At 47.7% G+C, this 14,074-nt stretch overlaps 1 protein-coding gene across 1 annotated transcript in view; it reads right to left on the bottom strand.

Annotated features, from left to right (window-relative positions):
- GPC3 (glypican 3) overlaps nt 1-14,074 on the bottom strand; it is a gene marked incomplete at both ends in the record, with an annotated part of 152,178 nt that overhangs the window by 77,512 nt on the left and 60,592 nt on the right. The window contains one exon of the mRNA XM_082323621.1: nt 3,318-4,012. Within this exon, the coding sequence (XP_082179747.1) occupies nt 3,318-4,012 (695 nt within the window). The remainder of the gene's footprint in view (nt 1-3,317; nt 4,013-14,074) is intronic.

Raw genomic sequence — 14,074 nt, 5'->3', positions numbered from 1 at the left:
CTTGGGGACTGCAGAGCTCCTCAGAAACCTATTGGGAGGCTCTGCAACACCTCTGGAGCTCAGGTTCACATGCCCTTCGCAGCCCGGTCTGCTGCAAGCTATAAAAGGGGTCCAGGTCCTCATGCAAACGCCTGCAACCCAGCCTAGGGGTGGGTGGCCAGAGGAGCAGCCGCATGGAGGAAGGGTGCTCGGTCAGGTAATGCACCCAGGGACGTGAAACACCAGGAGGAAAAATTACTGCCGCAGAAGTGCCACCAATGCCATGGAAAATCAAAGCAGCCCAAAGGACAGGCAAGGGCAGTAGTGTTGTTATTCAGGCTATCATCACTACGGGCATGGAAGATAAGTTTTCCATAATTCCAGGGGATTTTAATGACAATTAAATAACCTGTCATTATCCTTAATAACATAACAGGTGAATTGAACTTTGCCTACAGAAGCAGTGGTGGCCAAGGTCAGTAATAAAAGAGGTTAATATGAGAAGCTAGTGCAAGAGCAAAGCCCCACATTTTCAAAGACAACTCCTGCTGCATTTTATACTTTCATGTGACAACAGTGTCTAAAAACAATCATATTTACAGGATAACAGTAAATACAACTGTTTGCTTCCAGGTACATTCTTTGAAACTCAATATGTGCTGATAAGTTTAACGGAGAAACTTTCATTCCAGCACAGCTAAAGAAAAAAAAATTGCATTCTATCACTTCGGGGCAGAGATATTTACCCCAGATCCCAGAGGCACACCGGCTATCAGAGTTAGGCCATCTGCAATGCTGTAGTTAAGACTGTCAGCACTTCCATTACTGCCCTATTCCTCTACTGAACAGCTCATACCTTCATTCGTAAAAAAAGTTGCTCTGGGCTCTGGTTTGACACAAAAGTCTTAGCTGAGCAACATCAGTGTTTTAAAAATAAACTTTAAAAACCCAGTGGCCATTCTCTTTTAGCAACAATTGCCAGACAATTGGCTTGCTTAGCTTGGATTTTTTTTCCTCTGCACTCCTATAACTCAAAAATGTCTCTAGAGCAAATAAAAGAATCACTCAAGTATTAAATAATCAAGAGGAGTCATGTTTAAATAAGTACCTAACTATATATGGCATTAATGAATTCAAACAGCTCTATCAAGTACGAAAGCACTGAATGGCTTTGCAATGCTCAGTGATTTTTTTATTTTAAAGGAAGTCAATTTATGTTCTGGTTTGGCAGAGGATGGGCAGATTATGGCTTTACTGCCATGGCTTGAGTTGAATTTAGCAGCACTCGATCTACTTGTCCTCCCACAAACACATTTTCAGTAGACAGATCAAGGTCTCAATATTCGATAATATAACTGACAGTCATGTTCCTTCATTGTATACATGGACATCTTCAAGAAAAAGCGCATTTTTATTGTTGTGCCAATAAAAGAAGGATATGGGAGGACAAACACTTATCCTTTCAGGACCATACAGCAATGCACATGTTGCGTGTGCTTGCAAAACCTGGCATACAGCCTGTCAGGGCAATGTTTCTGTTCTGCCTTAGCACCTACAAGCATGGCAGGTTTGCTGGTGCAAAACACATTGGGTGGTTTTGCTCACAGTTGAATATGTTGACTGATCTTTCGAGATCAAATAGGCTCACATTACGTGTAGAAGTAAGTTTTGCTTCTTACTGCCCTGGAGATGCCAACTGGGCTTAGAGTTGAGCTGGGCTTTCTCTCTTGTATACATCATTATCGCCTGTAACATGAATTCTCCATCTCACCTGACCTCAAGCTAAATGTACAATTACATCTCTGCTCCTTTGCTGTTCCAGAGAGGGTTGACAGGTTCTGACGGACGGGGGAAGAGCCTGCCCTGGCTCCACGGCAGCAGAAGTCGTGCCCAGCAGAGCTGCTGCCCCCAGACCCCGCCAGCTGGAACCTCCCTGTGGTCCTGGGGACACGAGAAATCTTTGGCAGGCTGCTGTAAAACTGGGATTTTCTGCAGAAAGGGGCTAAGGCATGCAGGTTGAAAGCCAGTGCCCTGGAGCCTAACGTGCAGCCCACGAGTCCTGCCCGCATCCACCTGCCTGGGTGACCAACACCAAAACCCCACAGCCTCCTCCTGGTCACCACAACACAAGAGTAATCCAGTTTATGGAGATTTGGTCCCTGAATCCCTTCTAAGCAACGAAGAGAGCTTGCATCATGCGTGCCAAACTACCCGCGGGGTGTGAAACTGCCCAGGTGCCACCACATTATTTCACAGCCTGCATATGTGCGGTGGCATGTCTCGGGCCATCACCGAGCAAAGATGGCACATAAAACAGCACAGAAGAGTGCTGCTGGCTGAATGCCACATAGCTCCAAATCCATAAGCCAATACATTTCCACAGTCCTCAAAAAAGATAAGAGTTAGTTACAGTGTGAGTACTACAGTGACCTACATAAACACAGTTCTTTTTGTAAACAGGAGTCAAGAATGATAGGAACAAGCAGCTACAGGGAAATGGAGGCAGATTTTAATCATCGTTGGCTTTAAGCAAACTATAACAATATTCCCGCACCTTTGCCCCATCCTCAACTCTACCCTACCTGCATGGAGCAGCTCAATTGTGTCGCAAGAAAAATCTCTTCTGCAAAACCAGCGTTATATTACCACAGTCCATTTGTCCTTGGCATTCAAAGAGAGCAGCAGGACTTTCTGAACGAGAAAGCCTCAGTTTCTCAGGAGGCTCAGAAATTCACACAATGCGTTTTCGAAGAGTCAGGTCACTCCTAATAAATAAGAAATAACCTCCTCCCTGGGATTAAAGGTGGCCCAAAACTGGAATGAGCTACCAAAAGAGGGAAAAGCAGATCTCCTTTAGTAAATCAGGAAGCAGGGGATGACACAGTACATGCTTTCACTTGGCATCTATTTGGAGGTACATTTTAGTGATGTTAAAGGAGGCAGGGACAGCTGGAGAGCAGGACCAGCCTGTCAGAGCTACCCGAGGCAAGCACAGCGCCCAGGCAGTACTGAAGATGCTGGGACATCTCAGCTCCCAACCTCACACCCCAGCTACAAGGCTGATGCCAGGCTGACTCCAGACCCTTCTGCTCTGACCACCTGAAAAGAGGCAAAGCCCTTAACTGAAGCCCAGGCCGCACAAACACCACTTTCAATGCTACCAAAAGTTTTAAAAATCATAGAATTGGCGGGAGAAGAAGGGAGGAGCTGGTAACTGGAGCATTTGGGGTTTGTTGGCTGGAGGACAGGGGTAGGCTGGTTTCAACATGTAGAGCTAGTGGTACACAACCGAGCCCTGCCGTGGCAGCAAGCTAGGAGAACTGCAGAAAACCACTCACGGTTGTCAAGAGCTTTCCTTCGTTCTTCTGCACGTAGACGATCGCATCCCGCACCAGGGAGAAGAGGTTCAAGAGGACATGCTCCATGTCATAGATGCCATGCATGCCTTTGGTCAGCCCCTCCAGCGACCCGATGTACTCTCGCCAGTGGTTATCGATCTCCACGACGCCCGCCAAGCATCCTTGCATCACCACGCCACAGTAGCTGGCACAGGGCTTGGCCAGGAGGAGCCCCTGGCAGTGAGAGCAGTACCACATCTTCAGCAGCGCTCGTCCACAGTCCTTGCTGAATTTTAAGTGGTCAGTAGTGTTTATCACCTCGATCCCCAGGTTGAGCGCCTGCAGAAAGACTCGCGTGGCCTGCAGTGACTTGGACACCTGCGTCATCATCACCTTTGGGTAGTTACCAAAGACTTTGAGGTCTCTCCTGGCTGCCCGCAGGCATTCAGTCATTTCCATGGAGGGATCGGGGAAGCCAGGATTAATCAAGTGAGAGTAAACCAAAGGAAATAAACTGTCAAAAAATTCATTTATCATGTCATTAACACTGATGTCAGAGCCCAATATGTACAGCGAGACATCAGTAAAAAGTTCTCCAACAAACTTAAGTGCTCTGGGCCCCATGCTCTGGTACTGGGTCCTAAACATGCTGTTGGTGAAGTTTCTTGCATGCCGTACTACAATTTCAAAGGCTTCTGCAAAACAAAACAAAAAAAAAAAAAGAAGTTATTAAGAGATGACGAGCTCAGGAAGAGGGAGGATAACACTGTACTGCAATACCGCTGCAAAGGCTGGTCCCGTCCTGCCCGCGTTGGGTCAGACGCCTGCTGGCAGCCGTGCCTGCTGCAAAACTTAGCAGCGTCAGCGATTTTCAGGGGAAATGCATATATTCTTTAAACACAAGCTACATTTCAAAATGGCAAAAACTATGATCTAGTTAACATTTCAGCTTTTAAAGAAAATATTGATTCAAGAAAAGGGCTAGACTGCAATTTCTTTCTCTCATATTGATTTGAAATTAACAGGAATTCTATCTCGAGACTTAATTTAAGGCAGAGATAAATGTTTGACAAACTGTACAGTGTTTAAAATGAGGAAACAGTAAATGCTGACATTCCATTATGAAAAGGAAAATATTTATAGGAGCTTAATCACAGAGGATATTCGGACTCGACCCCCAGCACCCGCCCTGCACTAAGTGTCCTCAAAGCCATTCGAAAAGCCCCTGCAGTGCTGTAGCTTTCCCGAGTGCACCAGGCTCACTTCGGCTGCAGATCCAATGTTTCATCTGCCCTGGACACAAGCTGCTCCGTGGTCCAAAGCGATGCTAAGAGCCGACGACGCAGTGTCCATCTGTGCGTGCCCAGCCAGGACTGCTCTCACATACATCAGGTTGTGCCAAACGGCCCCGTGAAGCTCAAGTTTTACACGGCGACCGTCAATTTGCCGGGAGAAGCCAGGGTGCGTTTTCCCCTCTCCACCTTCAAAGACTTGAGGACTTTCAGCCCACACCTCCTGCGGCAAGCCTCCAGCAGCACAGGCACTGCACGGTGATTCCCTTAATTACAGCCCTCCTCACCAGGAGGCTTCCAAAATATCCATGCCCAGGTACATAAAGACAGCATACCTATACACCCTCCAGTTTGCGAGTTAAAGCATTAGCAGGGGAGGCCACCAGTGCAAACTAAAGTCTTTTTCTTCGGCCAACTCTCTCTACCAGCCCGCGTCCCACCCTCCAGGGTACTATTCATAAAATGCTAAAAATAACGAACGGCCTCTCAGTGCACAGGTCACTGACACCCCACAACGTAACCGCTCTCAACTGCGGCACTCTGGAAACACACGTCCAGGCTCAATTTGCATGAAAATTATTCATGTTCAATAATTAAAGAGAATGTTTAATTTTTAAAACCATAAGTGTTATTTTTCCCATTTGTTAAGGCTGGGATGCAGCTGAGCGTGGCCTGACGCCTCTCCGTGGGGGTTTGGTATCAACGCTATCACAAGCAACATCAGGCCTTGCTGCTCGCCCTCCATAACCTCTCGCGTTACTCAAGAGGTTTTGAGACCATCGCATCTCCAGGACTTCCAACTCTTTCTTCCCTTCCTATGCAGGCACACATGGCGGGACAGGGACCCAATGCTGTTTGCTGCCCTCCACGCCAGCCTGGAGAAAGCTATGGTGTAAGCAGTGATCAAAGCAGAAATTACCGATATACTTTCACAAACAGTGTTCTCCATCCCATCTGGTGCCTGCACACCTCCCAGGCATGCCACTGAAGCGTTTTGTCCACAGCTCCCAACGCCCGCACCAGGACTGCCCCAGCAAGCCCAGAGCAACCACCTGCGTTCCCAGACGACAGCAATCCTTCCTAACACCGCAGACTGAGGGATGCAGCGGTGCGAGGACACAGAGCCCCCCTCTCCGTGCCTCCCTCGCCACGACAGCAGGCATCTCACTCTTCGCGCCCATGCAGGATATCGCAAAGCTCTCCAGGCACAACGGCACGTCCGGCACGGAGCAGGGTAAACGTGTGGGCTATGCAAGCAGAGCAAATTCTGGTTGCACGGTTATTAAAAGTTTTAAAACAAAAAAGTCTCCTTAAATAGGGCATATGGATTACAAAAGTTTTTTTCCTTCTTTATCCTCAAGAGCACCAGAATAGCTTTTTCCTCAAAGAGCACAAAGCACTTTTTGGGCCAGTGTTTTTTTGACAGCACTGCAGACGATGCCAGGATTTTCATGCTGTGCCTCACCATTCGCCTTTAACCTCTTCTCTGTTAGTTCCCTTAGAAAAAGTCATCCCTCTTTCCTTTTCTCGCTCCTCTGTGCTTTGCAAGTTACCATCAGAGCCAAGAGACCCTTCGCTGATTAGAAAAATATTCCAAGCTCCTATGCAAACCTCCTACGGCGAGAAATGCTTCAGAAAGGAATCGAGAACAGTGGCATATCAGAAGAGCATGCACACACAGTCCCACTGCTTTAAAGGTCACGACATGCACATAATTTTTATCATAATAACTGGCTAAGAGTGTCTATTTTATGCGCCTTGGAGCCTTTGCATATATCCATTAGAGAGCGCAACAGGGACTATAAAAGCACATGGAGCCTCCTGCTGCCCTATTAATAGATGCAAGAAATAATAAAACTTTGTAAAAAAAGAGTCTTACACATCCAAAATCTCTCACACCCTACTCCCCTAGTAGTTGCTTATTCTGAAATATTCCTCACAAAGGGCTGGCTGCGAGAATATTAAAGCCCCAGCTGCCAGCAGCAGAAGTGACCCACGGCCAGACCCCGAGCACTTCAAAGAGGAGGAACCTTTGCGGGTCCGTCCCCTGTGCTCCCACGAGTGAGCCTCGCAGGGAAACGGAGGGGATGCCGCATTACAGAAGCGGCACGGGCTTCTGCTCCCGCAGAAAATCCCACAGCCTGGATTTGCTGCTGGTAAAATCTGCCCTGCTCATAACATGGCATTATTGAAACTCCTGTTGCTAGAGGACAATTGAATCTTTTCTTTCTTCTATTTATTTCAAGGATATTTAAAAAAGAATGCAATTTAAGGCAGCTGGTTTGCAGGTCTAGGTGAACAGAGTAAATACCTTAACAGCACTGAAAGCGTAGCATCAGAGCTGCACCCAGCTTCCAGCAGGCAAAGGTACTGCAGGGCAGAGCGGAGCTCATGTCTTACCGTCTCCATCACCGTAGCTATGCACACACAGCAGAACTCGATCACGCCACTTGGTTATTTATCTGCTTTTAAAATATTTTCTTATGTGATTAGTAGGAAAAAAAAAAACCCCACACTAAAAAAAAAAAAAAAAACACTTTTGCATGCACTAAAATTTAAAGAGCCCTGATCTAAGAGTCTGGCTTGGGGAGGTGACAGCCTGAGCTGCCACGGACCACCACGCTAGAAAGCCAGTCCTGCCTGGGTAGCTCTTAAGCACATTTCATCTGCAGGTACCTAAAGGTACTGAACACATACACAAATTGTACTCCAAAGTCATTTCAGTCAGCACAGGGACAAAACCTGGGAGCAACTTAACCAGGCACAGCACCACGGTGCTCTCTCCCAGGGTGGATGGGAAGAACCATACCGTGCCCGGGTGAAATAAAGGGACCGCATGCAGGATACGAGCCAGAGCACCGTCAGCAAAGCATCGTACCTGCCGCACTGGTACCATACATCTGTTGACTATCTCTGCCAAGGGCAGTTTATCAGGGCTCCCAAAGGATGCGTGAAAGCTGAAACTCTACTGTAGACCACAGTTATCAGGCACCAGTTGAAAAGCACGGGCTACTACTTATTTTTCCAGCAGGACTCTCACTGAAGCACCTGGAGAGGAATTTCTGCCCAGTTCCAGCAGCTGGGAGGGAAGGACTAAGCTGCTTTCAAAGTGCAAAAGCTCCCCAGAACGCAGCCCAGGGAGAGCTGCACGGCCACTGCAAACTGGCAATTAAAGAAAAGAAAATAAATTGTAAAAGAGCATAACAGTGCCCTGAGTGGGGATTACTGGCAGGAGAAGGAAATCACTGCGTTCTCGGCTCAGATAATAAAAGTCTGCTGCTTAGTAAAAATGCCAGCTTTCCTGAGAAGGCGCATTTGCTCCCGAGCTGCAGCTACTTCAAAGGGGCCGATGCCGGGGCCGGAGGAGCTCCGGATTAACCTGCTGGCTCCCCCAGGCTGCAGGAGGCTCTAGCCAAGTCTGGGACTTGATGGGTTTATTTAAGAGATTATGTGATGCAGTTGCCTGAACCGCAAGGAGCCGGCGCAAGCAACCCCAGCGAGCCATTCCTGCACGGCATCCCTCGAAGAGGCGAGAGCCGCAATCCGATGGCGGCTGCAGAGCCGGAGCAGCGACAGAGACAGCACGCAGCCCCGATCCAGCACCCCCAGGTCAGCGCGTGCAGCTTCACAAGCAACTGAAGGTGTTTGGAAAGGTGGTGCTGCCAGGAACAGGGAGGTCTGTTCTCCATCTGCCCTCCCAAAAATCAGCACCACAGCAGCCATCGTTGCAGCCACGTGGAGCCACCTCCCCACACCGCCGCGGCCATGGGGAGAAGGTGGGAGCTGTCACACAGAGGGGAAAGCGGGACCCACCATGGCAGTCAGACACCGGGATGGGACGTGGGCTTCGTGCCTGCCCCTCCATTACTGTGCTGCTGCTCTTTTGCTGCAAACACAAGCTTCCCACATGGACAGCTGCCCTTCTCTGTGCATCACACAGCACACCACGCAAGTCCTCTTTGGCAAAGGCACACCAAAGACAAGGGAACTGCACAGCAAAATTTGCTGCATTAGCAGCCCGTCTTCCATAGGGCATCTCGTAAGGGAACAAAGTGGGGTGGAAGTGACGGATTGTGTGACATCCAGTCACCCCCAGCACATGGACACCAAGGGGTTAAAACTGCACATACAACCTTGATTTTACTGTTTCTTGACATCTGGGCACACAAACCATGCAACCACAAAGCGCCCTCTGAGCAGGGAAGTGCCCACCATGGCTGCCGCCACTGCCCATCAGGAGCTGAGCTCCCAACTCCCATTTGCACCTTTGTAAAAGAGTCTTTTCTTAAAAACTGGGCAATTGTCTCCCCACATTTAAAGCTTTATCTTGACCACATAAAGATATGTCTTCACAGTAGAGGAACTACAACAAGTTTGTTACTCAACTGCCAAGAGCTAGTAAAGACAAGGCCTTGTTTTATTTTTTGGGAGACAGCCAGGCAAGTAATCCTAGACAAGGTCACGGTGTCACCATCATGTTGCTACCTCCCCATAAAAGCTTCAGGGCCACCTCCTCCAGGACTTTGTGGCAGAGTAGCAAATCCTCACAAACTATCCCAAACTGTAAAACAAACAAGAAACTGATTTCCGTGCAGCAGAAACCTCCCTCGAGATCAACACGGATCACTGGCATCCGGCTGAATTTCTCTCTCTGCAGATGATGATGCAGGTTGTGATTCACTGCACCCTTCCCAGGATGCTGCTGCTTGGAAGCGCCCTGGGCTGCAACACCCCATGCTGCGCTTCCCTGTCCTGCTCACCATCTCTCCGTACAAAAATGCACTTTAAACACCTTTTGGGTGTGAATGTGCCCCTTCTCCCTCAATAAAATCCCATCTATGGATGCCACTGCTCCCGGGCAGCAAGTGAACCAGCTCCTGACGCTCGGTGGATTTGCTGAAGTCCCTCTTTCAGGCTCCAATGGCTCTCCCCATGTCTGCTCTGCAGACCCCTGCCCCGGAGGGTCCCTCCTCGCAGGACCTGGCACCAAACTCTCTGTGCAAGGAGCCGCAATAACTGCGGGGGCTGGAGAGCTCCTGGCCTGGCCAGACTTCACCTGCTGAGCTGCCCCGGCTCTTCCTGCTCTCTGGCACTTCCCTGCCGACAGCAAAACCTCATTTACTGCCTGTGAAATGACCTACTGATGCAAATCCCTCTCCCTTCACTCCTCAGGACACAAATCACATTGGGAGATAACCAGGCACTGGGATCCCTCAGCCCATGGGAATCGTTTCCATCCTGAGGCAAAAAACATGGGTCTCCAGGCAGGGTGGTGGAAAATTTATCAGTTAATTAACCTGGTCCTAATGCTGCATCCCCTTCAGGTCCAGGGTTTCTAAACCGTTAAAAGTCCCACACACCTAAAAACCAAAAATGCTCAGCCCCCTCAAAAAGCCACCAATGTTCACGGATGGGAATTCAAACATTCATCAAGGAAATGCTAAAAGTTTTGGGTTTTTGTAACCTCACCAAAATATTTTCTGACGTGGCAATTGCTGTGGTACTGCTAGGGAGTGGTGAAAGGAGCCATAGGCCTTCACATACGAGTGAGCTCTAAAGGAAAAACTTCTTCAATATCTCCAATGAATCAGACAACTTCAGACTCGTTGCAACAGCCTGCGCTCCTGAAAGACACACAAAAGGGCTCACCAAGAGAGACACAACTGTTTGCAATAACGGCCTGGCTGCCACAGGCACTACTGGTGAGATGAACCGTGAGTCATTTTTCAAACAGCAGGTAATATTTATTTACAAACTTGGAAAAGGTTTGCAATATATTGAGCAGAAAGGAAACAAAATCCAAGAGATTTTCCCCTGGCAGCAATAAGAGCAGACTCCAGATTTGTTCCATTATGATTTACACTACACTGCAAGATTTTAACAACATTATCTGGAGACAAAAGCTCTTCCAAGCGGCATAATTACTTTTGTCTGTGGCATTACAAAACCCATCAGATGGTGCCACTGCTGCTCTTACAGGGTTTGTTTCTCTGAGCACATTTGGGTTTAGAGCTTAGGAAATGCTTTTTTTCCAACTATGACACAGCCTTTTGGATTACTTTTGCAATATTGTCACTATAAAAGTTATGGACTCGAGCTCTCAAGCTTATGAGATTAGCTTCAAAGCATTAGTAATAAAAATTAAAACAATTCAGTTATTCTGTCTTCCAAAATTTCAAGCCATCAAGGTTTGCACTTTCTACCTTTGCTCCATCACCACCAGACCAAGAGAGGAACGGTCTCTGTCCAGTCTTCAAATGAGAGGGGGCTTCTTCCAGCTCCGTGCCCACCACCCTCGCTCCTGTGGGAGCTCAGTTAAAAGTTTCCAAAGCCACTGCTGCTCACCAGCCGAAGCCAAATCATTATGCTCTTGTCAGAGAAGAGTCTTCTAATTATCTGTGCCTATCAAAACACCAAGTTCCAAAGCCATTTATTTTTTATTGTTCAGCTTATCTAGGGCCCTGACATTTTGAAATACACTCCCTGAAGTTTCTAATAAAAATACTGTATGTTAGCATCTCATTATACCCACTCAAAACGCCCTGAAACCACACTCCTATTATATTCTAGGTAACAGTCCGACTGTTAGGCAATTAGTCACAGTGTGGTTCACCCATTTATTATTTATATCCCACGCACAAAAACTTTGTTAACGCAGACAGCAGAGCCCACCAACGCAAGCTGCTACAAGCCCAGAAGGAAGGAGAGAAGAAACGCTGGTGCCCACAGCTGCCCAGCTTCAAGCAGCCTCTCGTGGTGGTCCGTGCCCGGACCAGACCCTGCCTGGAGGGGTTCAGGGCAGTGCTCCGTACCCCGTGCAGGCATCCACATCTCACAACAGCAAAAGCCAGGTTTCGGGATGCTGGAGGGGACCACAGGAAAGCAGCTTTTCTTTTGAGGAGCACCGGGATGCCTTGAGAGACTCCTGGAGACCCTCGGGAGTACTCACTTCAATGTAGCAAGCCCACACTCCATGTGAAATTTCAAAAAAAAAAAAATTCCAAAAAAATCTCACAGCAAACACCTCTCAAGAATGACTCTGCAGTAAAATCTTTTCTGGGGCTTCGTGCTTTAACACGTGGCTGTGGCACTTTTGATTTATTATGGGTTGCACATCTATTGTATAATTTGTTTTCCCGAGCATCAAGAATTATTCAGCTTTGTGCCATGACAGATGTGTGAATGCTTAAGAGATTCCTGAAAATTTAATAAAGACAAAGTTAAAAATGCAAACAGTCAGGGCTGGCACGAGTGCTGGATGAACATGATTCTTTATCAAAACCAAGGGGAATAGGAGGAATAAGGGCCTGGAGCAGCAGGCTCAAACCCAGCCCTGGGAGCACAAGTAGGAAAAGCAGAGACAGAAGGATGTAAGAGGCTTCTGCAGCAAAAGATAGCTTTGTTGTGCGGGTAACCTGTCAGAGCAAAGATAAACCTCTCCCCATGCACCCCATGCCTCCATCCCGGTGCTGAAGCTCACATAAGGGTTAGGGTTGAAGTGTCCAGGCTCCTCTCCATCACTGGGCACCAGTTTAGGGATGCACCATGCAGCAGAACCGCTGGGAAGAAGCATGGCAGAGCCTGGATGCAGGAGTGCCTGAGGACGAAGGGAAGCCTTTGGCTTGGAGAGCATCAAACTCTGCACCCACCATTTGTGCGGGGCGAACGCTGCTCCTGCAGAAGTGATTTACTGCAAAGGAAACTGCGTTTTTACCCTTGTCCAGTGCTCTCTGAGGCAGCCGGGTGTTTGCACTACAGAGAGCAAGAAACAAACTGCTGCTCCGCAGGGCCGGGACCGCTGGGGTCAGAGCAGCCTTGCCCCAGCCCAGCCTTCTGGGAAGGCAGCAGGGAGTGCTGAGCTGGCAGAGCTCGGGGTCAGCCGACAAGGAGCTCGCTTTCAGCCACACGCAGAAATATGTACACTCCAAATATTTCATATTTTCCTCTTTCCCTCAAAAGGGGAAAAGTTAATTAAACCAATCCCACAGAACAGAAAATAAATCACTGAAAACAGCACCACCAGGCTTTTGTTATGTTATAATTATATCAACAACATGCCCAGAACTAATGTCACATCACTGGGGAACTTTCACCTTCACCATTTTTTTTACCCCAAATATTTACACTCTTTGCTTCTAGTCTCTCTTACCTCTCCAATTTGCTGCAGAGACAACAGTCTCCATCTACAACTCTTATTTTGAGCCAGCTGCTCAGCCAGGGAGCACAGCCCGGCGCAGCAGGAATAGCTTCAAAAACCCCAGGAAAGGGGCATTTCTGCCCTGGATAACTGAGCAGACAGATATCGCAGACGCAGGCATTTTACCATTGCAAAGCCACGTTTGGGGTTGTTTTGGTTTGTTTTTATTTTTAAACACAAAGTGCATTTCCAAAAAAGAGAGGAGACACCAGCACTTGGTCACCCCCCAGCCATATTTTACTAACTGGAGGCTCCAGCATCCACCTAATGGGGTTATAAAGATATCAAAAAAGCAGCATGCCTCTTAAAAGACAAATGACGAGTCGCATTTCAAGCGGAGAGCGAGTGATTCCATACACTCCCTCCCAATTTACAAGCCAAGCATTTCTAAAGACCAGGACGCTAGTTTGTGTAGTTCCTCCATTTGTTTTAAACTAAAAGTTATAAGCAATTTCTGAAAAAAACGCATGCCTAGCAAATTCCTTTATTCATCAGAATAAATGAAGGTAAAGCAAGCCACTAGGTCAAGTTGAGCTTGTATTCAAAAATTTGAAAAAAAGTCTTTGGAAGTACATTGGTCTCAGTAACTTTAGAGCAAGGCAGATCTGAGACGGGTTTTCCAGGCTCCCTTTCATTCCAGCGGGCTTTTATCAGCCTGTTAAGTCTCCAACAATGGAGAGCAGACTATTTATTTAAGAAGCAAATTCCTTCCTTTATAATCTCCCCTGGCCAAATTCTCTTTAAAGTTATCTCAACTGTCTGATGAAAAGCAAATGGCAGAAGATCAGTTCTTGATCCCTATAGTAACACGAAGGACTTGCACTTATTTAAGGGCACCTGTTGGCTGTTTTTAAGTCACTCCAGCCCCTTTATTTCCGATTTTGGATTCCTACCTGTGCTGGCAGAATTTGGGAAAGGCATTTGCTCAGTAGCATACAGCAACCAACATCGGTGTAACTCTCTTCCCTTAAGGAGCAGCTGTTGCCAAGACACAGAACAGTGCCCAGGCTCTCAAAAGCAATTTAGTGATTTTTAAGCTGATTTTATCTCAACACCCCTCAGAGAAGGACAGGGGTTTCCAATATGGAAATAAGACTGCGGATCATCTCAGTAGCACAAGCACAACCAGCCCCTCTGATGGTCCCTGGCAGCATCCAACTTGCTGGGTGCACACAGAGTATTTCAGCATCTTGCTCGACACGGAGCAGGGTACCTAAACCCCCGTCCTGTCCAAGATGCCACAGGGACACACAGGACACACACCAGCA

Source organism: Platalea leucorodia, assembly GCF_965183815.1.
Source record: "Platalea leucorodia genome assembly, chromosome: 10".
NCBI lineage: Eukaryota > Metazoa > Chordata > Aves > Pelecaniformes > Threskiornithidae > Platalea > Platalea leucorodia.
This window is presented reverse-complemented; position numbering and strand designations above follow the sequence as displayed.